This window comes from Haliotis rufescens, unplaced genomic scaffold, assembly GCF_023055435.1.
Source record: "Haliotis rufescens isolate VD_foot unplaced genomic scaffold, xgHalRufe1.0.p SCAF_6, whole genome shotgun sequence".
NCBI lineage: Eukaryota > Metazoa > Mollusca > Gastropoda > Lepetellida > Haliotidae > Haliotis > Haliotis rufescens.
Genome location: NW_025964334.1, coordinates 46,472,843 through 46,497,631, shown reverse-complemented (window position 1 = coordinate 46,497,631; position 24,789 = coordinate 46,472,843). Strand labels below are relative to the sequence as shown.

Sequence of the window (24,789 nt, the reverse complement as noted above, 5' to 3'; positions counted from 1 at the left end):
CAGGATAGGATTCCAGTACCTCATGCTTTGCATAAGAGGTGACTGAAATGGGTATTAGGCAAGCACAATGGCTGCTTGTGACATCTCTGTTTACTGTGTCGTTGCCTCCTTTTACATCCTTCTGTAACCATTGGCTTGTCTGGTCCATCTTCCATTGACACTCTCCTGTAACCACTGGCTTGTCTGGTCAAGGCTCCATTGACACCCTTCTGAAACCACTGGCTTGTCTGGTCAAGGCTCCATTGACACCCTTCTGTAACCACTGGCTTGTCTGGTCAAGGCTCCATTGACACTCTCCTGTAACCACTGGCTTGTCTGGTCAAGGCTTCATTGACACTCTCCTGTAACCACTGGCTTGTCTGGTCAAGGCTCCATTGACACTCTCCTGTAACCACTGGCTTGTCTGGTCAAGGCTCCATTGACACTCTCCTGTAACCACTGGCTTGTCTGGTCAAGGCTCCATTGACACTCTCCTGTAACCACTAGCTTGTCTGGTCAAGGCTCCATTGACACTCTCCTGTAACCACTAGCTTGTCTGGTCAAGGCTCCATTGACACTCTCCTGTAACCACTAGCTTGTCTGGTCAAGGCTCCATTGACACTCTCCTGTAACCACTAGCTTGTCTGGTCAAAGCTGCATTGACACCCTCCTGTAACCACTGGCTTGTCTTATCCAGCTTTCATTGACACCCTCGTGTAACCACTGGCTTTGACATTGACATCCTGTAACCCTGGCTTGTCTGGTCAAGGCTCCATTGACACTCTCCTGTAACCACTAGCTTGTCTGGTCAAGGCTCCATTGACACCCTCCTGTAACCACTGGCTTGTCTTATCCAGCTTTCATTGACACCCTCGTGTAACCACTGGCTTTGACATTGACATCCTGTAACCCTGGCTTGTCTGGTCAAGGCTCCATTGACACTCTCCTGTAACCACTGGCTTGTCTGGTCAAGGCTGCATTGACATCCTTCTGTTACCACTTGTCTGTCACTTGTCAGCTTGTTTGATCAAGACTCCATTGACATCCTGTAACCACTGGCTTGTCTGGTCAGGCTCCGCTGTATACAAGCTGCCATTATATGTCTGTAATATTGCTGACAACAGTGTAAAGCCTTGTACATTTCCTCTCTGTGAAACAGTTCTCACTTGTTTTGAGCATTAATCCTTTCCTTTTTTCAGCGGCGGATCTGCCCAGCAGAATGGCTACAGTTCCAATGTTGCCCGGGAAACGCAAGACCGTGAAGATGTAAGTACTTCTTCTATTTGTCTTCTTAGCCTTTCAGATATACCAGTATCTGCACTGTTTTACTGCACCTATGTATACATTTGATTCAAGTTGTTGAAACACCCTTTGTTTATCTGCTAGCTAAGTTTATCAGGCTATCAATAGTGAATTACATTGTTTCAGTTCTAAACAAGCTACTACCATTTGGACCTACAATAGATCATGAAGTATTTTGAAAATTAAAGGTTTCTTCAGAAGCATCCCAGTCCAGTCCTGTTGAGATTGTTGTCCTGTTGTGATGAGTTGAGAACAAGCTCAGTAATATGTTACCTTATTATCCTTCTGTTCACACTTTGTGCTTCTGTGTTTTCAGGTTCATTTCTCTGAGATGTCCTCAGTGAGGAACACTTTTGAATCTGGTGGCCCACAGCAGACAACTAACGTAACCCAGTCACAGAACATCACTTGGGACGAGCAGGAAGAGGGAGTTTATGAGAACCAGCCAGACCAACTGGACAATGTTGCACGTGAAAGTGATCGAGATATTGGAGCAGAGCTTCCCGAGATTGGCATGGCAAAGAATCTTCTCAGCAGATTCACACAGATTGCAAACGAGCCGAAAAATTACAAAAGGGAGGTAACTCCTCCCCGCCAGGGAGCTGGGAAGTTTGAATACGAGAGTCAGCCAGCAAGTCACATTCAAGTGTATGAAGGTAAAGCAGAGGCAGGAATCTTTGAAAGTCAGCCCCAAATTAATCCAGACGTCATCAGATCAGTTGACAGCACCAGTGAGCCACTGCCTGAAAGAGGAACTGCCAAAAATATTGCATCAAGATTCAAGCAATTAGAGAGTGGAGCTGGCAGTTACACTGGATCTTCACCTTCGAAAAGGGAGATTACTCCTGACAGAGCAACCGGTAAAGTTGAATTTGTCTCTGAGCCGACATCAACCATTGAGAGGTACGAAGGAAAGGCTGAAGCTGGAATTTTCGAAAACCAGCCACAAGATTACGAGGGGGTTGTTAAATCTGGGCAAGAGGTTGAAGAAATTCTGCCAGAAAGAGGTTCTGCTAAAAATATTGCTCAGCGCTTCAAGCAGATGGAGAGCTCACCATCCTATGCTGCGAGGGGCAAAAGGGAGATAACTCCTGACAGAAACACAAGAGGAGAATATGTCAGCGAGCCTCGAGCTTATGTGGAGATGTATGAGGGCAAGGCAGAGGCAGGAGTCTATGAAAACAGGCCAGTTGAACGAACTGATGTCGTAAGGAGTGACGAAATGGTTGATGAACCTCTTCCTGAGAGAGGGTTTGCCCGAAATGTTGCTTCCAAGTTCCGTGAGATGGAACATAACATGAAGTCCCCGCCACCTACCCCCAACCGGGTGAAGGAAATTACGCCACCTAGGGAGGGAATTTCAAGTGGTGTGTATGAGAGTCAGCCCCAGACCTCACCTGATGTCGTCAGTGAGAATAACCAAATTGAGGAGATCGTTCCAGAAAAAGGTTATGCCAGGAATCTTGTCTCACGATTCAAGGAGATTGAACAGGAAAACAGCAAGGTAGCAGTCTCCAGCCGTAGGGGCATAACTCCACCACGATCTGAGACTGGTGTTTTCGAGAACCAGCCACAAGAATTTGTTCCTGAATACAACCAAAAGGTAGATAGTGGCATTGCTGAAAACAATCCTGAGGTTCGGAGTGATGTTGCCAAGGAAACAGATCCTGCAAAATATGGAGAAGAGCTTCCCGAGCGTGGCACAGCCAGGAACCTGGTGTCCCACTGGAAGCAGGTTGAAAGCCAGAGTGGGAAGCAGAGCCCTAGTTCAGGAACCAGAACCAAGGAGTTCACCCCTCCCAGGGAAGAGGAACGTATAAAGGCGCTCCGAGGCCAACTCTCCCCAGGGGCAGGGCAGTTTGAGAGTGTCAACCCTAACGACCTGCCAGGCCAGTACCAACAACAGGCGGAGCCAGGCGTGTTTGAGAACGAGCCAGAGGTACGCTCCGATGTCATCAGTGAAGCTCAGACAGACTGGACAGAGGGTATGCCAAAAGAAAATGCTGCCAAGAAAATGGTGGCCAAATTCAAGAACATACAAGCTGAAGCAGTGAAAGAACAACCAAAGCCTATCTCTCGAAAGGTAAGAAAATACTTCATTGGTGTATTTATGGAGTTAGAATTATTTCTTTTGCGTTGTTTTTGTGTTTGAAATTGTTTTTTCTGTTTGATATACTTTTTTTTTCTGGCCAGGAATGATGCATGACTTGATGGATCTGTGCTGGTTTGAAGTGTTGATATGTTACTTTTCCAGTTTGTTGTTGACTGCATGACAGTGAATCTACAAGAAGAGAAAATGTTGACTTTTTTTTTGTTTCAGCTTTTGATTATAATTTTATTTATCATAATGATTTGAAAACTAAGAATATTTGACAACCAAAACATGTAGGCAAACAGTTTACCTGAAGTCAGAGAATCTCTGTTTTAGAGAAGAAATAAAAGGCTTCAGTGTCAGTACTGAAAGGGACATTGTCCTACAAGGTACTCGTACTACAAGGTACTCGTACTACAGAAATGCACCCCTACAACCTTCCTGTACACAGAAATGTTCCCCGTGTACCTTCCTGTACACAGCAATGTTCCCCGAGTACCTTCCTGTACACAGCAATGTTCCCCGAGTACCTTCCTGTACACAGCAATGTTCCCCGAGTACCTTCCTGTACACAGCAATGTTCCCCGAGTACCTTCCTGTACACAGCAATGTTCCCCGTGTACCTTCCTGTACACAGCAATGTTCCCCGTGTACCTTCCTGTACACAGCAATGTTCCCCGAGTACCTTCCTGTACACAGCAATGTTCCCCGTGTACCTTCCTGTACACAGCAATGTTCCCCGAGTACCTTCCTGTACACAGCAATGTTCCCCGTGTACCTTCCTGTACACAGCAATGTTCCCCGAGTACCTTCCTGTACACAGCAATGTTCCCCGAGTACCTTCCTGTACACAGCAATGTTCCCCTGGAATCTTATGTTTCCATCTGATTTCATAAATCTTTCAGTTAATTACTGGATCCTGTTGTCAAGTACTTTTAGTCATTCATTTCATTGTGAGTCTGTGATGAAAGGGTGTGATGAAGTATCTGACGTGTTGGGTCACCAGGAAGGTGTGTAGCACTCTCACATAAAGGAATTCTCTTCAGGAGTGTATATAGTGAATGCTATTGAGTTGGATACAATGTGTCCAGTCATGCTATAAACTCAGGTACAGATGTGACATTGATTATCATCATCTGAACATTCTATCATTATCTGCCATGTGTGTGATATGTGATCCTATGTGTGTGATATGTGGCCACCCGTGTGTCGACATAATACGTGTGTGTGTACCTAGCTGCCAGCAAAAGACACCGAGCAAGCTGCACGTTCATCACAGCTTAACAATAAACTAGATTTCAGTCTTAGAAATAAAATAGGACAATAATTTTTGGGACTTATAAATATTGTTGTGTTCTCTTATTGAATATTTTGTAAGATTCCGGATCTCCCTTGACAGTGTATATTTAGATGATAATCTCCCTCCATCTGTTGCCATAGAGACCCTGCAGCTGTTATGTGGGTGTGTTCTGTCGTGCTGGCAACAGATGGAGTAATATACTCATGACACTTTCAGCACAACTCATTTCTCAGAACTATGTTTCCACTTGAGCTCCGTTGAATGTTGGTTTGCAAAGTGTGAGGTGTCTTATTATGTTTGCTGGGGTGAATAGTTTGTCATTGCCAACTTTTATACTGCATTGTTATGTTGGATCAAGTCAAGATGGCAGTTTCATTTAGTGAAAGTTTTGAAAGAATAGATTCAATTATTAAGAGGAGCAATTATCAATTTATGGTGAGCTCAGTCTTAGTTAACCTGAACAGGTTGTATGCAGTATTTTCATTGGGGAAGACTTCATTCAAACCAAAACATCAGGTTATTTCATTTTCTGGGGAATTATCATTTTCCAGTCTACTTGTTGAACTAGGATGCTGACCTTTTGTGAATTGACTGGTTGTAGGGGAGATTTTTGGTTTAAAATCAACCTGTTAGCAAATATGACAATTATCCTTTCTATCCTTTTTGGTATAATCAGACAGAATATATTTAAGATAAAACTACATTTAAATTGTAAGTCCTCTTGTCAAAATAATTTGCCCTATATCACTTTATCAAATTTGCTGACTTTAGAATGTGTTTGCAGTCTTGGTTAGATTTATTTCACAATAGATTATATAGCCAGTATATATATATTTCATAATAAAAATGAAAAACCCCTTCCCTCTTTTTCCTGATACATTTAATGTAGAGAAAGTTTCTGATATTCTTTTTTTTTGTACAACGTTATGCTCAAAAGGTAGTAAATCTGGTCTGACCTATTTATCATAATATAACCAGATAAGAAATCACCAGATCATGTTTTCAACATTAGAGTTACTTCCCCTGGAAAAATCTCCAGACTCCATTGATCTATAAATAGTCTGCCTGCTTGCCACTGTTTTCAAAACTGACACTGGCCCAGTTCAGTTTGAGACGAGCTACAGGATGGAGGTAGGCCTAACCAAGACTGCTAAACACTGTTTCTAACCAGTTTGTTCTGTTTTCTAGGATATTATCACTGAAGTTCAGACATAGTTGGGGCTAGTTTCCTTGGTGGCCATGATTCATCAACTGCATGCTGCCACTTTCTTTTGTTGAGCTGTCATCTTTGTTGAGAGTGCCTCTCTCACTCACCATATTTGGAGATTGGCACTAGGGAATTTGCCATGATATTCCAAACACCGTTAGCCTCAGTTCTCAGGGCCTCGCAGACAGCAAGTTGTTGCAGACAAAGCTCACTGCATCTGTGAATTTCATCGATGTTCGCCATGCCTCACTTGTTTTTGATAGTGTATGTTAGTCAATGGATGAACATGGGGTATTAGACTGGAATACCCTTTGTGGGGAGGGAAGGATAGCTCTGCTTCTGCCACCTGCTGCTGGCTATGGCAGCCTAGTGGTTGGGGGAGGATGAAATGGTGGTATATATTTCCGGCTGTTGAAGCACAAATGACTATCCTAGGTTACTCAAGCTTCAGAGCACACTGACCCTGAAACTATTTTGAATGATTTCTTGGTTGCAGTGTTGGTTCTGATAGTTGTGATGTGACCTGTATCTAATGAATTACTTACTATAGCTATTTATAATTCCAGTGTCATCCCACTAAATATTTCTTCATGATTGGATTATTTGCAAAATTCAAATCTATACATAATTTACAATATTTTGATAGGATTCAATTTCTGTAAATCCAAATAAACAAATATAAATCAATCACTAATTTTTATGTGTTAGATTTATTGATAATATATTGGGTATAATGATATCATAATTATCATAATAAAAATCAACAATGACAATAAAATGGGATATCATTCATGTACAGAAGAAGGTGAGGGTTATTTAGGTGGGAGCACAGTCGATAGGAATGTGTTTTTGCACAAATGGTGTGTAACTTGACCACATATCATGTGACCCTGCTGCATGTGTTTCTACAGACTAGGGCAGACACTTGATACCCACAAACTCAGCTAGTCCTTGCCAAGCCAGATATTCCAGTATCACCTTGCTGAGTTAATTATTCAAATATGACAAAAGACTTTATTAGCCTCTGTAACCTCTCATGCAGTCTAAGGTACGGGATGGGTCCTTGAAGGTGAAGGAATGTGATCTAATGGCAGATTGCACATGCTTGATGAAAAGAGGGCGTATGTTCAGTGCCAGTGTCTTGACTTGAATGTAAACTTGACATTTTAAATGCAGATTTTCATCCGGCTTTGTATGCATTTGAGGGGATTTCCAGTTTCCCCACAGCTTAACATGTACCAGATAAAGATCTAAGATGGGTCTCAAGTTTTATTGAAGTTTTAAAACACGGCCAGCATATGGATATGGGCCAACATTCTTTAGGCGGATGATGTCTTTATCAGATCCGTTGTCAAGCTCAAAATGTCACATCATGCGTTCATTCAGACCTAAATTTCAAAAGAAACAAGTCTTTTTTCTTAAAGCATATTTTCAGATTGTAAATGGCTCCCACACCACAATGCTTGCATTTAATACTTGCGTATTCTGCTGCCAACAGTGTCAGTCAGTGTAGAATGAACTAAACAAGTAAAGTTACGAATTTGCCCCAACTAAGATTTGACAGTAGCTAGCAAAGCTGTATATATATTTGAGGGATAATATATATATCTCAACTTACACATTCAGCTTATTGGTCATTTGTTTTGATTATTTTTTGTCACATGCTCAAGTGACATTCCAAAGTACCTTTGATGACTAATGTCCTATTAAGTGTGACAAACAGAATTCTAGGTGTCGTGTTGTAGGGCTCTGTGATAGTGTCTGCTGTACATGAGGTACTGAGCGGAGCGGCCTTGAAACATAGGAAGGAAATAATCATGACTGGAAGCAGGTGCTTGCTGATACCAACATCAGAAACTCAACAACAAAAGCCCATTTGATGTGGAGTTACTCATCTAATCAGGGACAGCAGTTGTCGTGATACCAGATATTGTTGTGTAGAGAATTAATTAAGTGAAAAATAGTCCTCCAGCATGTCAAGCATTTTCCCTAACCTAAAACTGTAGCAAAAATCAAAGGTCATCTGGAGTTCACTGAGGTCATTTGATGAGTTTTGTGACACCACTGGCCGAGAGACGACAAGCCTTATAAGTCGTACCTACACAGAAGCCCTGATTCTAGTGATGCTTGTGAATTCTTGTGTGTCCGATATAGGAGCGATTAGATTTGGTTAAGTGTGAGAAATGTATGCCGATTATAGTGCAAGAGGAAAGTAAAACATGGAAAAACTATCGCCTGAGGGATAATAAAATGACTTCCTTGGGTTATTGCTCTAATCCAGTTTGATTAATGTTAATCGATGAAACAGTAGATCAATCAGCCCTTAAGGCTGTTAAATCTTTATGGCTGATTTTTTTATTTCTTCAAAATTCAAAATCAGCTATGAATAATCAGTCAATTTTAATCAGTTGCCTACTGGCTAGTAAATCATTAGGATCAGATTCCAGTCTCATGTGGAGTACTACTCTAGTATACTATTTAATTAGTTGTAGCATTGTGCATTTGCTAATGTGGGCTTTCACACTTAATGTTAGTTGGAAAATATGGGAATCAGTTAAGGTATTTCATGGCCTAAATGTACTTGTAATATGTCATGTTTTATAAGTTTGTAGATAGGCCATGGGACTAAATAACTTGCAATATGTCATGTAATTTATGTTCAAGGATAGGCCATGGGACTAAATAACTTGCAGTATGTCATGTAATTTATGTTCAAGGATAGGCCATGGGACTAAATAACTTGCAGTATGTCATGTAATTTATGTTCAAGGATAGGCCATGGGACTAAATAACTTGCAGTACGTCATGTAATTTATGTTCAAGGATAGGCCATGGGACTAAATAACTTACAGTATGTCATGTAATTTATGTTCAAGGATAGGCCATGGGACTAAATAACTTGCAGTATGTCATGTATTTACTAAATAACTTGCAGTATGTCATGTAATTTATGTTCAAGGATAGGCCATGGGACTAAATAACTTGCAGTATGTCATGTAATTTATGTTCAAGGATAGGCCATGGGACTAAATAACTTGCAATATGTCATATTTTATAAGTTTATAGATAGGCCATGAGACTAAATAACTTGCAATATGTCATGTAATTTTCGTCAAGGATAGGCCATGGGACTAATAACTTGCAATATGTCATGTAATTTATGTTCAAGGATAGGCCATGGGACTAAATAACTTGCAATTTGTTATGCAATTAAAGTTTAAAGATAGGCCATGGGACTAAATAACTTGCAATTTTGGAGCATATGAATTCATATGATGATACATAATGACACTGATCAGATATGCAGATGAGGTCAACTTAAGTCAGCTGATTGCCTTGTGACGTAGGAAAAGTTATCTTCATGGCATAGTCTGTGTGACTTGCACAAACAGATCATTATTGTCCATGAAAGATTATATGTTGCTGACAACTGGCCTTCATCCCTGATACCTACACCTGTCAATCACACAGGTCACATGACGAGATGAGACATGCAGGGTCTGGACCTTCTGACCAACTCACAGGCCAAACTTCCATCCTATATTATAACATACTTACTGGCTAGTTCTATTGATATGGGCGACATTCAAATATCATTCTAATATGTTTTCATAATACAAACAAATTTTGATTGGGATATAATACACTGTTAATTAACATGTTAAATTAATTTCTGTAATCATGGTAATGTGTAGTTGTGAGTACATCAACCAACAATAATGCATCTGTATTTATGTGGAATCAGTGACACTGGATTTATAAACATGGTTAGTGATACGAATCTTATAGTAATGACCCCGTTGATGTTGTTGATGGCAGTGCTGTCCCTGGTGTCAGTGCTGTCCCTGGTGTCAGTGCTGTCCCTGGTGTCAGTGCTGTCCCTGGTGTCAGTGCGTTACGCTGCCACCCTCGGGGAGTCTATGTCTGAACTTCAGTGAGTGTCCTAGAATGTGTGCTTGCTCCCCTACACTTACCTCTGTTCCCAGGTCACCTTGACATGTACAGGGCACACAGCCCTCTTGGACTCAATAGAAATTAGATACACAAAATTCTCAGCGGTTTGTGTCTTGAACACATTCATAAGGGCATTTTTATGTCATTGCTTGTGGACAAGCTGGCAATATCTCTCAAGATGTTAAGTCAGTACCAAATTCTTGATTGAAATTAAAATCTGCTTTTAGGAGGATGGCGATAGACAATCCCCTGAAAGTGAAGTGACGCAGGTTTGTCTGAGTTCCCCTTCCGATACCGACTCTATGACGTATGATAATGGTGTGCCTGACGATGCTAAAGAAAATGTACATATAGACGTATACTATCTCTCCCTTTCATCTCTTTCTGTTGTGTTGTCTGCTTTAGTTGTTGTAGGTAGTGTTTTACTAACAACAGCAGACAGCGTCCGCTGCACTTGGAGATTAACAAGGATGCATGACCCGGCTTGAATTGTACCAAGGAATACACTTGCCATTGTGTTACTTTTGGGACTGATACCACATCTATTCATGACCTCTCACAATTTCATACATTTAATTTCATTGTCAAGTATGTTAACCTTATCATATTCGTAACATTTCTTCCAAAAGTATTTGTGATACAGTTCACCATGTCTATTTGTTTGCTAACCAGTAGACCCAGGTTCTGTCTCAATATGGCATTTGTTTATTCAGTCTAATTCAAGCCCTGTTGTGGTTTTGGTTCTAACAATTTGTTTCCATCACTTGTTTCTGTTTGATCAGTAGTTGGCTATGGTTTGTCACAACCACCTCTGTCTGACTCATGGTGGACCCACCTTAATGCAAATGGCAGTGTGAGTTGTTGCCACTGTGCAAGAAGAGCAGAGATGACTAAGATTCCTATATGCTCTGCTTCCTGAAACATTGCCAGATCTCTTTGTGAGTCGTGTCATCATGATTACTGCTTTGAACAATGTTCACACAACTCACATTATAAACAGGATGTTAATCGTTGTTTCTGTCATTGGCCAGTAAACACTGCTATGGACATCCATGCTAAAACTCAGTATGTTCTCTGTAAACCCACTGATAAGGATTCATTGATTTGATTTTATGTACTATATTTGCCAAGATAGAGGATATGGATACTGAGGCCAAATCACAGGTGTCTAAACACCTCCAAACTAAAGTGTTAAGGCCCAGCATCAGCTCAAATCAATGTATATTTGAATTTTTGGACTAATGACACCCACACACATGGTTGGTTGGTTTGTTGTTTAACGCCACACTCAGCAAAATTCCAGCTATATGACAGCGGTCTGTAAATAATCGAGTCTGGACCAGACAATCCAGTGATTGATATCATGAGCATGGATCCACGCAATTTGGAACGATGACCGTGCATCAACCAAGTCAGCGAGCCTGACCACCCGATCCCGTTAGTCGCCTTTTAGGACAAGCATAGTCGCCTTTTACGGCAAGCATGGGTTGGTGAAGACCCCACACACATGGAAGTACCCTCCAACAAGCCACTGTAACATGTTATGTGTTTCCCGTACTGTCGGACACACATTCGTGGATGTGCTCTTTTCCAACACTTCATCTCTGTTGCCATGTGTGCACGATCCACCCATGACTCTGGTGCCGTGGGTGCAGCAGGACTCCGTCATGATGCAGCAGTTATTCACTGACAACAATGGAATACAATATACACCGACTACTTTTGTCAGACAGTAGCAATTTAACTGGAAATTACAAGATGGCCCGCACCTGTCATTCAGCAGAGTAGCTCGTGGGACACAGGTTGTGTTTCTGTTCTGAAAGTGAGGGCGTGAACATGGTGTTATCACATGTACTGAGCGGTGCATGGTACGAGCTTACAGGAAAACAGTTTATCAGTAAATTTCCGCATAAATGAACTTTGGTGACTTCCTGTTTTGAAATTGTAACGTAGCGATGTAATAATCATGGGTGTGTTATCATGTTTGTGTTTCACTTCTGATGCTGATTTCATTGGACTTTTTTGACATAGCTTCACTATAAGTACCGCCACAATATCCTCCATGGAGGACTATCTATATTCATATGTAAATACACAATGAGTGGAACATATGTCAGATTCTGAAATCTATGTCCACAGTGACTCCTTTGTGGCATATTTTAGGAATGTGGGATAATAGATCACTAAGTACACAGCATCACCACAATTCGCGTGTGTCACCATTGTCATTAAATGCTTTTTGCTTCGTAAGAAGTGGCAGCCAATCTCATCTGATCTCTGTACGCAACACAGACCCTTTTGTTCATCCAAACATTTATATCCCATCACGGTCTTGGCTGACTGATTTTTTTCGCCTGGTATAAGAAACACACCCTGTCCCAGTGGAATGACCTGTTGTGTCCTTGATACAAGTCAGCCTAAACAGAGTTAAAGTCCCTGTACAATCTTCTATAGTAGTTAATTCAGTACCTGGGTATTGGCTTCTTTGTGGGTTACATATTCACCAGTCACAGCCACACAATGAGCAACAGGAAATAAAACTACCAGTCCGCATGATATTCCAGTGTGAAGCACACACATGGTCAATACATGCACACAAATGCTGCTACTTGGGCTGAAGCAAGTACTGACAAAGCTACTCGGCAGTCCAACCTACATCACCATAGAGTATGGTAAACATGGTGTTTTTGGACGATCTATTCGTGGTCCACAGATCGTATGATGGTGGTATTAAGCTGATTACGTGTTACGGAACTCTGAAGTCCTCATATCTGGAGGATAGAGAAAGGAAAATCAATGTGGTATTTGCCTGACTGGTAATCTGCAAACATGCAGGGGAAACGTTGGCTTACATTGGGGATCGGGACAAGTTCACTGCAGCCTATGGTCAGAGACTGACAGAGGCTGCACATTCAGCCATGTATGAGTCATTCCCTCTTGACTGGCGGATACTGTACACCATGCCTATGCCAGTTAGTTTAAGCTGATTGTCCTTCCTGTGTGACCTTTGTCGATAAAGTGGGCTTGACATTTCACCAAAAATTATCGTTTCATCAGAAGTTGTTATGTATTTAGAAATTAAAAAGTTTAAACTTGCTATGTGTGAAAAATGGCTTTAAATAATTATTATGATCTATATCTAGGAAGAGCAAAAATATTGTTAGTGAGTGTATTTTCTACTTTACTGATATTGTATTTGTTTCAGACTATAGGCTTTGACCATTTAAGGAAATTAATTTTAATTGAATCATCATGTAAGGATAAAAATGGAAATTGTTAAATAAATGTTTAAAATAAATTAACTTTTATTAATTAGACAGGATTCAATAACAGAAAGGTTATGATCAAACAGAAACAAGTGATGTTATCATATAATGCATGTCATACAGTGACCTTGTCTGTTGTTGTCATTTGTCTATGAGTCTTGTCTGTTCGTCGTGTTGTCAACATTGCTATGGTGGAGTGTTGGATCACAACTCAGCTCTGACAGGCAGCAACAACAAGTGTAAAAAGCCCTGCATGTCTGTGAAGTACATCACTAACGTGAAACACGCCCCGGGGATAGGGACAACAGCCTTCTCGGGAGGAGGAGATGACAGGATTCCCAGCTATACATCTTTGGAAATTTGGTTACATCAAGGAACCCATGTGTCTCATAATAGTGCATCTTGCATTTATCTTGATAACATACTGAAATTTACATCAGTGGTTAAAAGGAAAATCTAATTATCAGCAGCGATAACAGATAGGCTGGTTGACCTTTGTATGTTTATCATCATGGTCAGGTTTTCATTTGTCTCTCTGATGCCAGTGGATCATGTGACCCTAACTGTCAAGGTCACTCAGACACTTGTGTTTTAACTACCATTATAATCTCTTATCTTGTTGGTTTACAAAAAAAAAACATTAATTGTTTTAGAGGGGATTATGTTGGTCATGTTTATTGATTCTGGATAAGGCAATGTACTACCACCTCATCACAACTAACTACACATAGAGGGAAACCATGCTGAAATGACAGCTCCACATATAGTTGCTGCATGTGTGTATCCGATTGTTGCATGCGGCCAGCTGGTGCAGCAGTGGTCACCGTGGCTACAGCTGCAGCTGGGTGGTTGTACTAATAGCATGACATGCCAATATGACATACCGATCATACAGGGAGGACAGTGTAGCATTCCAGGGCCCAGTGCAAGCCAACATTTAACTTTCACTGGACAAGTACCGAAACATACCTCTGCTGGTTGCCCTGAATGAATGCCCTACGCTGTCCTCCCTGCCCGTGTATAAGGCTAATCATCACTCATTCATCATTACTCATTTCACATATATAATATCTTGTTCTCATAAATATATATTTTTCAGTTCTAATTGAATTGTAATTTTCCTTGCTTAGACAATGATACATGTTCTATTCTATTTTGTGGTTATTATGTAACAGGTTACATGTTGAGTAACATTCCATTATTATGAGTGCTTAGAAGGGAGAAAATGGCTTGACAATCATGTACAGGAAATATATTTTTAGTTATCTTGAATGAACTGTAGTGGAACGCCCTGGTTAGGCTTGTATCACCTGTACCAACACCAGGCATGAATGTGCAGCTGATTAGGTGTGTAAATAATTGAGTAATTCCCCCCCATCCATCTCCCGTCCCACCAACCGAGGCAGTCCTCTTGATGTAATCCGTGTCAATAAGACAGCCTGACTCAAGGATTTCACAGGAGGAGGGAGTGGTCTGCTGTTACCTGACAACATTGCCAGAACCTACAGCACATCCTGACATGCTGGCTCCCAATACTTAAGGCAATCTTTACTGAGACATTCCAACCCTGCCCGATTCCTGATCTGCACAGAAGATCCTAGTGCCTGAAGCTACCTGATCACTTCACCTGAACAGGTCAAAGGTTAAATGAAGTCTAAATTCTTTAAGTCTTTGAAGTTTACAGGCTGAGGATTTGTCAGTCTTGGAATGAGAGATGTCGGGTCGATTGCCACCAGGATCTGTTATTTTAGTCTTTTTATTAAATCTGGCCCAACCCTTCCCACTTTAAAAAATCTTGAAGCAGAAAAACAGATAGGAAGCTCTGAAATAATGCAGCACATTATGTGCTGGCTGCATTTCTTTGGAGAAGCTGTCCGCCAGTAATGAGGTGTAGGTTTCCTTCACTCATCCCGAAATAGACTGGTATCCTGTCACATGATTGGGCGAGCCTTTTTCCGCCCACTAGGTCAGAGGTAATTGACACTTGATTTGAAGTTTATAGGTATCCCAAGTATTGTTAACACAGATAACTGTTTTCAGAGATAGTAAGACTGACAGGTCACAGAGAAGTTATCACTTATTTGAAGCTTTGTGAGCATGTCAGTATCCCAGCATGCATTGCATGTACATAGATGTGATATGCATTATGGCTGACTATTATGTTCTGTTGCTCTTGTCATTGTCCGAATGATTTGACAGCCTGCTTGCGTTATTCATAATTTCCTGACTAATTCCCATGTTGTTGTTTGTACTAATTTGATCTCACAGGAAGCAGCAACACCGAAAAAAAAGGGTGGATTTTTCATTCCAACGACGCCAGCGGACAAATGCGGGGCTTGCCAGAAAACTGTATATGCAATGGAGAAATTTGAGATGAACAAAGTGATATACCACAAGAACTGCTTTAGATGCACACACTGCAAATCAAAGTTAACGTAAGAAATCAACAATGGTTACAATTGTGCGTGAGTTCAAACCCAGTCTGCCGAATCTGTCATTCTCATCTGGTCTTGCAGTGTCGGGTGTCATCAACTTGACAACGTCCGTCCTGTTTTACCACTGCAGAGTAGCACTTCAAAACATTCACATGCTTTACTCAAAAACAAGAATTTTGGAACATGATTGTCAATAATTTCCAAAGCAATTTCAAAATAAGGTATTAAATGAAATATTGGTGCTTTGAATATGTTGATATTCTAAATGCTTTATGAACCTGACGTTGACAAGCACTACACAAGATGAGCAGTTTCAGGTGAGAGACTGGTGTTTGTCTACGCGACCTATTCTCATGCATGGGAACAGAAACTATGCCAAGATATGCACACAAACTGATTAATTAATGTATCGTGAGTCAAGAGCTGGCCAGCATGCTGTTGTCAGCAATCCTTCCGTGCTCCGTGTGTCTGTGGCCAGGTTGTCTGTGGGTCCCTGTGTCTGGCTGTGTTGGTCTGCACATGCTGGTTGCTTGTCTGTGTGTGTATGCTACGGCCCATCACTTCTCTCTGCCATCATACAGGCTGTTGGTACAACAATATCCAGAGCTTGTCAACTTGCTCTGTGTGGAGTTTCCTTATTCATATATTTGTGGTTTGCTTGTTTTAGAAAACAGCAGAAGTAATCAAATTTAGAAACCGTGTCTAAACATTTATCTGTGTTCTGATCACAATTATCATGTAGGTGTCCTGTTTTGATATTGGTCTGAGTTTCAGGCAGGGAATATATGGAATTACAGCATGCAACAAAAATAGTCATTGTTAATCTAGTTACGTCTGCAAGCTGTTGGACGAAGTTATTGTTATTCATAGTTTTATTTCAGAAAGAAAAATGTGTTTGCTTTAAGTGTGTATGCAGACTTTAAAGAATGAAGGTTCTTATTAACAAGACAAGCTTTATCCCCATTTTGCTGTATTCTTTACTGTGACGTTGGACAGTTGTTACTTCTTGTGTATAACAGCGCATGACCTTAACACCACGTCCATCTAATGTTAGCCGAATTCCAACACATGGCACAAATTTAATGTTCTTTTGTAATGATGTTTGGTACATTCAAATTCTTTCATTTGTGAACGTGAAGTCTTTGTTTGGGCTTCCAGTAAGCAACAAGACACCAGGACTCTCTGAACAAGGAGCCAGTTTGTGTATATTTCCTAGAGTCAGTACAACATAGAAGCATGACTTTGTTTACAGCAGAGAATATCAGGGTATATCTTGATTACTACAAGCTTTGTTTTTCAAGAGTATTTCCCCAGTTAGTTGTGGGCGTAATGTGTTGTCCCTATATGATGGTATGAGCGTTGTGTGGTTGTCGTCAGTCACTACTAGCACAGCCTGGTCCTCCTGTATCCCCACCAGCAGACTGGCATTCTTCTGCACATGCCGGTACAGGCGCTTCCAAGTCAGCTGGAACTGGGGACGGTAACATTCTTCCTCCACAAAGGTATTTGTAGCTATGGAAACGAAACGAAAACGTAGCTGGTGAAAATGCTATAAATGAGAATGAGAAAGATAGAAACCTTGCCAAGCCAAACATTGCCTGTCATCCTTTCTGATTGCAGAATTAAGCTTATTCCTCACTGATCCCCCACCATCATTATCGTCAGCTACAAACTGGTGCATATCTTGGCAGTGTGTTGTGTTCTCTGAACCTCTTCATAATCAAGACATTTTCATTTCAAGGGTCATGTTACATTGAATTCATTATCCCTATTCATGGAAGTCATTGATTCACATACCAGGTGTGGAGAGCAATAGTCCAGGTACTTCACTTGAGACACTTGGTAAAGTGGTGAAAGGGACAATGGTTTAAATAACTTAGATCATGTGTATTGTTTGTCTCAGGTACTTTTCAGAAAGATATTTATCAGTAGATTGTATTGTTTGTAAATAACATTTCAACGTATGTTTAATAAGGTTCACTCTTCTGCTTCTTTTGCATAAATGTGCATTTTACCGCATGACCTGTAAAGCATGACACCATACTTAGTGCTTTCAGAGGTTTGTAACCTTAGAAACAGGCTACAGTAATTCACTAATTTTGCATGGTTAGGTGTTAATTACACCAAATAGTTAATGTTAGCGTGGTAACAGATTCTCTACTGTGTAAATAAAGTGTGGGTAAGTCAGTTACTGATTGTTTCAAGGCTTGATGTTTATCACAGTGTGACCGCACCAAGTAGCGGATATTCATCTGACACAAATACACAAACGTTAATCATGTATACATATTTACACTGACTGTAATTGATGAAAATTGTATCTATTCTCAGTACATGTCTGTGTACAGAGGTAAAGACTGTTGTATGGTTATTTCTGTGCCACAATCAGCGAGATGGGCCTCGGCTAATTAACACTCCTTCGCAGCTTATTCTTGGTAAATGTAAATCGGCCACTCGGCGGTCAGTGAGAATGTCACTTCTCCACAACGTAGTCAGCCATACATCAATAACAGCAGGATTTGTGCCACACACTTTCCATTACCAACTTCAGAAATTTCATTCTGATTTTTCTGTATTAACTGTATTAACTGTAAGATAGTGTTTGCTGTGTAAACTTTGTACGTAATAGGAAATATACCACGTGTAAATTACTTCCAGTAAGAGAGGTGGAGTTGAAAGTCACTGTCTGTGTATTGTAATAATACAACAGTACTATTATGTTTTGGCAGAACCAGGAAAGTAAGACAGTAATCTACTTACCTAAAGAACAGTATCATACAGGAAAGCTGCCGAAGGAGAAATGTTCACATGCATAAGGCATACATTTAAAACATTAATTATTTCATTTTGCAAGTTTTTACCTCTTTCTCTGTGCTACACATGTGTCACATGTTAAATGTGTAAATCCAACATAACGATATGATAAGCAGGCTAGTTTAGGAAATTTATCCATCAAATTATCAGTCACATTAACATTATATATACAATGTTATATCTACTTTTTTAGATATATTTACAAATAGAAGGGTAAATATGGGCCTTTCCCTGTCTAGGGAAGCTGAGGTGCAGCAGAGACTGCAGTGACTGCTGGTGCAGTAGGTCCCTCAGTGCACTTAAACAAACCTTGTGGCCAAATCAATGGCAGGACACACGGAAATAGGTGTACATGTCTCGCCACAGTGCTACAGCTGAGGTTTTGTCTTGCTTATTGTTAAGTAGAAATGTGTATCTAAGGAAACTAAATTATACTTCAGTAGTCTTTGTCTTAAAGATTAAATGTATAAGCTAGCTAAACATGAATAAAGCAACCGCATTGTGTCAGCCATGTAGCAGTTTCACTTTGAAAGACTGGCGTATTGCAGTATTCCTTTTCCTAGAAGTCCAACTTCAATTATTAAGGACAAAACTTGATGGAGCTGTTCACCAACAAGAAGATAGGTTTTTGAATTCCAGGACGTTATTTGTATAAAATTCAACATTATCCATATGCACACAAGTGAGTGAGTTAAAATGTGACGTCGCATCAGCATTATTTCAGCCATAGAGCAATGACACCAAGTTGATATATACACAGTTATATTTGAAAAGCAATTTATCAAACATATTTGGGCATAACAATATCATGTGCACATAATCATTGTATATTAGAAACTTAAAGAATTAAAAACTTTACTCCTTTAGCTTTCGTTGGGTAATAAAATTTGATTTTATCACCACTTCAGGCAATATGAGGATTTATGACCTCGGGATTTTCTCGTCATTCCAGCAATGACTGCATGTTTGAAAAAAGTTATCCTAAGTGTAGCTCATGTTTTAATCCTGAAGAAACATGTATAAAATGTGAATACATGTAGTACATTATGATAATATGAACAAGTATTTTTCATTTCCAAATAGTGATTGAGATATATTGTCTCCTATAATGATTTTGAGTTTCAGTTTGTTATCTCATAGCTGTAATTGTTGAATTTACTTGTTGATTTCATCTTAGAGTATTAATCCGTGCCTTGTTGATTTAATCTCTTTGCTATAATTGTTGAATTTACTTCTTGATTTCTTAGGGTATTAGTCCACACCTGCAAATGTTTTAGAACCTGTTCTGATTTGTCTTGTATATTTTCAGGCCAAAAACGTTTGCCGCCAATAATGGCATCATATACTGTACCAACCACTTGATGCAACTTTTCAAGAGCAAAGGAAATTATGACGAGGGCTTTGGCCGAGAACAACACAAAAAGAGGTGGCAATCAGACGCGGTGAAAGACGGTGAACAAGAGCAGAGCTAGACTAGACACACTTTGTAGCTTCTCACCTACTGAACCATACAAATGGACACTTATTTTGTACAAACTACTATTATTTTCTGTGGATCATGAACGAGAGTAGCGTGCATGAACTCAAGTGCATTATTGGATTGAGACTCGCCTGTGAGACCAGAATGCATTGTGAGATTGATGGAAATGCATGGGAGGGAGTGGTGCATCATGGGAAGTGAAATGAAGGCATATGGGAAAGAAATGGTGAACTGTTTTTTGAGATTGCTGAACATTTCAAAGAATCTGCTATCTTCTTGCTGATCATGCTTCAAAGCTTTTGATAAGGATGTAGATAAGATGCTTAGAAATTTGAATGTTTGACAACCGAAAGGGTAGACTTGTTCTTTGACAGAAAGAGGATTTGCCAGAAATGTAGTAGAGACTGTCAAAATGTGTTCATTTAGCATACCATGTTTCGAAGAATATTCAGCTCAAGGAAACTAAGGCAATATAGGCACAAAGTCCCTGAGCAACTCAAGGGGTTTCAATTTATCTTTGACTCGCTGATGGCGTCAAGTACAAATGCATCAATTTGGTACTCATTGAGAAACGATATTCACCATAACAAAGCCATTTTATCATAAACGGTTTTTGAGTAATGTTTTTTTAAAATGCTTCATGTAAATACTAAGGTAAAAAAAAATGTATTAAAAAAAATATGCAAACAAGTTCTTGATATTAACAGTTTGTGTTCTGCTAAATGATGACCAAGGCAATATCTGCATGCATTACTTCCAGGAGACGTTTTGTAAGAGGGCTTTCACTGTACGCTGTAATTACCTACTGTAGCTAACTAGCTCCTGTGTATTTTGTAATTTGTTCTGATTTTTTAAATCAAGCATATTTTTCATTTTATTAATAGTATTATATTTTAGTATTATTTCACCTAGTACTTTGCTCATTTCGCATGATATATCTATGTACATTTCTAAATTGATCTGTATTGTCTTTTGATATTTATATGAACTATGTAACAATTTTCAATTTTGCTCAATTTGAAGTTTGAAAAAATTGGAAAGAAACGATTGTGTATGATGTATATTGTTGACTACTTAGCCTGCAGTGTTTATACTTGTCATCTTGAACAAATCTAAGAGCATAATTGACCCTGATTCAGCTGCTATGTACAACGTCTTATGAGCACAATAGACCATGTTACGCTTATTTTCAAAACCTAGTGCTAGTAATATTCAACTTTTCGTACAACTATGACTATTTATTCATATTCGATTGCATGATTTAAGATCTCTCTTCAGTAAGCTTCAACAAGCAAGTTTTGAAAATAAAAATAATCGAATTTGCATTTACTTGTTTTCTTTCTTTATCTACTGAAGAGGTGACAGGAAGTAACTGTTTTGTTGGCGTTTCAGGGCATCAAAAGTATGAATAATACTTGATATATCTGCATGTAGGAGCCATGTCATTGACACTGAATCGGGGACATTGTTGGTCGGGGTCAATGGCATGAAACAGAAACACTGTGGTGCGATTACGGGAGACATGTTCAGTGTGTGCACAAGTAGATAAAACTTCAAGTTTTAAGAAAGCGAAACCTATTTCTAATGTAAGGAGATTGGAAACTATTATTTATTAGTACTGATTGTCAAAGTTTAAATAACTGCTTGACTTGCATTAAATACACAGCATTCTGATATGAAAACTTATCTCTGAACAAATGTGACACACTTGGGGAAGCATATGAACAGATGTTACCTGAAAACAGTTGTATTGCTGGCAAGTGGGCTCATTGGTTTTCTGGTATCCTGCACCCTGGACCCAATGGAATGAAAATATATTGAATTCCAAAAACAAATTATTAATACAGTGTGTGAATGATAGCATGTGACTAAAACTTAATGGCTCAAAATATTGTCTGGAGCCGCATGACATCATTATCATGGATTTCCGGTATAGTTCCGGTATATTTGTCACTCACTGCCTCCATGGTCCAGTGGATAGAGCATTTGACCAGAGAGTGGAAGGTCAGTGGTTAATATGTGGGATAACTCTTTCTTAGTAAAGTACAGATTAAGTACTTTTTACAGTCCCGTCTGGGATTTGAACCCACACTACCAGTGAGACACCTAATCGCCAGCACACAACGTCAGCGATCTAGCCCACTCAGCCACTAGGCTTCCACTGTTAACAGATGGTATGGAATGTAACGCAGCAAGACCTAGAGCTTCAAGTGAGATGAACATGAGTCCCTACAACACTGTACACCAAGGCAACACAACGGCCAGGGGGTACAGTGCACATACCGGTACTCAAATGTTCCTCTCACTTGATACTCAAGTCACCTGTCACAAACAACAGACCTCGAGTGTAATTGTTGTTACCCTGCCTGGTGCTCAGCATTCCCAGATTAATGCGGTAAAACAAGGACTGGGCAGCTGAGTCAGTGAACTGTGTATGTGTGTAGTATTCAATCTGCAGTATGGCATCTCGGTGGGATAGCACCATAATTTTAACTATTTCATTAGTTTTGATCAAGTATATTCCTTTTAGATGACCCAGCCACGTCAAAGCAAAAGATGTTAAAGATGGTACTTTCCTGGTGCTCAACATTGAGGGGATAAAATAAGGACTGGTCGGCTCGGAGCCGATATACTGTGTCTGAGTGGGGTAGACATGATAAACTGCGGCATGGTATCTCTGTGAGCTAGCACTATAAAACCGGCATTAGTCAGAGAAATTAGTCCTGGCACAAGCAAACACACACAGTTAAACTTGTTGCAACCCCGTTCCACCTCAGCTCACCACCTTTCAAATGAAGTTGGACATATGGCACATTTAAGTGGATACAAATTTTGGACTTTTACTTGCATGAAACATCCAAATATGGCTTGTGTAAGTGGCTGTTAATGTCTCTCCATCAGGGCCTCAGTCTGTCAAATTCCTGTTCCTGTTTTCTTCGATGGACATTCCAGGAAAGAATTGGCTCCCAGTGATTCGCTAGAATATTGCTGACAGCGGCATTAAACAACATTCACACATTCACTATATATTACAATGTGTGAAGCCCATTTCTGGTGTCTCCTGCCGTGATATTGCAGGAATATTGTTAAAAGCGGAGTAAAACCATACTCACTCACTACTACAACACAAAAGAAGTTAATGACCACCCAATTTTTTCAATTTCTTTCGCTCAAAAGCTTGAAATAAAAATAAACAATCAAAATTGGCTCTTCTGAACCAGAGTTCAACATAGCTGTATGTTCAGAATTTACAACACATTTACCAGAAATAGAAGAACACATAAATTATGTTGTAGCTGGAAATAATTTTTTCTGATTATTTAGATGGGGAAGGGTGGGAATTGTGGACAGCCTGCATCAACAGGGTTCCAGATTTATTCTCTGGGCATTGTGGACTGTCTGGATTAACAGGGTTCTAGACCTATTTCCCTTGTAATTGTGGACAGTCTGCATTAACAGGGTTCCAGATTTATTCCCTGGGCATTGTGGACTGTCTGGATTAACAGGGTTCTAGACCTATTTACCTTGTAATTGTGGACAGTCTGCATCAACAGGGTTCCAGATTTATTCCCTGGGCATTGTGGACTGTCTGGATTAACAGGGTTCTAGACCTATTTCCCTTGTAATTGTGGACAGTCTGCATTAACAGGGTTCCAGACTTTTTTCCCTGGGCATTGTGGACTGTCTGGATTAACAGGGTTCTAGACCTATTTCCTTTGTAATTGTGGACAGTTTGCATTAACAGGGTTCAAGATTTATTCCCTGGGCATTGTGGACTGTCTGGATTAACAGGGTTCTAGACCTTTTTCCCTGGGCATTGTGGACTGTCTGCATTAACAGGGTTCCAGACTTTTTCCCTGGGAATTGTGGACTGTCTGGATTAACAGGGTTCCAGATTTATTTCCCTTGTAATTGTGGACAGTCTGCATTAACAGGGTTCCAGACTTTTTTCCCTGGGGATTGTGGACTGTCTGGATTAACAGGGTTCTAGACCTATTTCCCTTGTAATTGTGGACAGTCTGCATCAACAGGGTTCCAGATTTATTCCCTGGGCATTGTGGACTGTCTGGATTAACAGGATTCTAGACCTATTTCCCTTGTAATTGTGGACAGTCTGCATTAACAGGGTTCCAGATTTATTCCCTGGGCATTGTGGACTGTCTGGATTAACAGGGTTCTAGACCTATTTCCCTTGTAATTGTGGACAGTCTGCATCAACAGGGTTCCAGATTTATTCCCTGGGCATTGTGGACTGTCTGGATTAACAGGGTTCTAGACCTATTTCCCTTGTATTTGTGGACAGTCTGCATCAACAGGGTTCCAGATTTATTCCTTGGGCATTGTGGACTGTCTGGATTAACAGGGTTCTAGACCTATTTCCCTTGTAATTGTGGACAATTTGCATCAACAGGGTTCCAGATTTATTTCCTGGGGATTGTGGACTGTCTGGATTAACAGGGTTCTAGACCTATTTCCCTTGTAATTGTGGACAGTCTGCATTAACAGGGTTCCAGACTTTTTTCCCTGGGCATTGTGGACTGTCTGGATTAACAGGGTTCTAGACCTATTTCCCTTGTAATTGTGGACAGTTTGCATTAACAGGGTTCCAGATTTATTCCCTGGGCATTGTGGACTGTCTGGATTAACAGGGTTCTAGACCTATTTCCCTTGTAATTGTGGACAGTCTGCATTAACAGGGTTCCAGACTTTTTCCCTTGTAATTGTGGACTGTCTGTATTAACAGGGTTCCAGATTTATTTCCCTTGTAATTGTGGACAGTCTGCATTAACAGGGTTCCAGACTTTTTTCCCTGGGGATTGTGGACTGTCTGGATTAACAGGGTTCCAGATTTATTTCCCTTGTAATTGTGGACAGTCTGCATTAACAGGGTTCCAGACTTTTTTCCCTGGGGATTGTGGACTGTCTGGATTAACAGGGTTCAAGATTAATTTCCCTTGTA

At 40.2% G+C, this 24,789-nt stretch overlaps 1 protein-coding gene across 7 annotated transcripts in view; it reads left to right on the top strand.

Moving 5' to 3' along the window:
• LOC124142900 overlaps positions 1-21,154 on the top strand; it is a 49,915-nt gene extending 28,761 nt beyond the window's left edge. For 3 of the 7 annotated variants that reach the window (XM_048386380.1, XM_048386381.1, XM_048386384.1), the window contains 5 exons: positions 1,179-1,245; positions 1,598-3,364; positions 10,062-10,178; positions 15,369-15,535; positions 19,659-21,154. In XM_048386380.1, coding sequence (XP_048242337.1) covers positions 1,179-1,245; positions 1,598-3,364; positions 10,062-10,178; positions 15,369-15,535; positions 19,659-19,821 — 2,281 coding nt within the window. In that variant the 3' untranslated portion in view covers positions 19,822-21,154. The remainder of the gene's footprint in view (positions 1-1,178; positions 1,246-1,597; positions 3,365-10,061; positions 10,179-15,368; positions 15,536-19,658) is intronic. The other 4 variants (XM_048386382.1, XM_048386383.1, XM_048386385.1 and 1 more) reach the window with 4 other exon arrangements.
• The last annotated feature ends 3,635 nt before the right edge of the window (positions 21,155-24,789 follow it).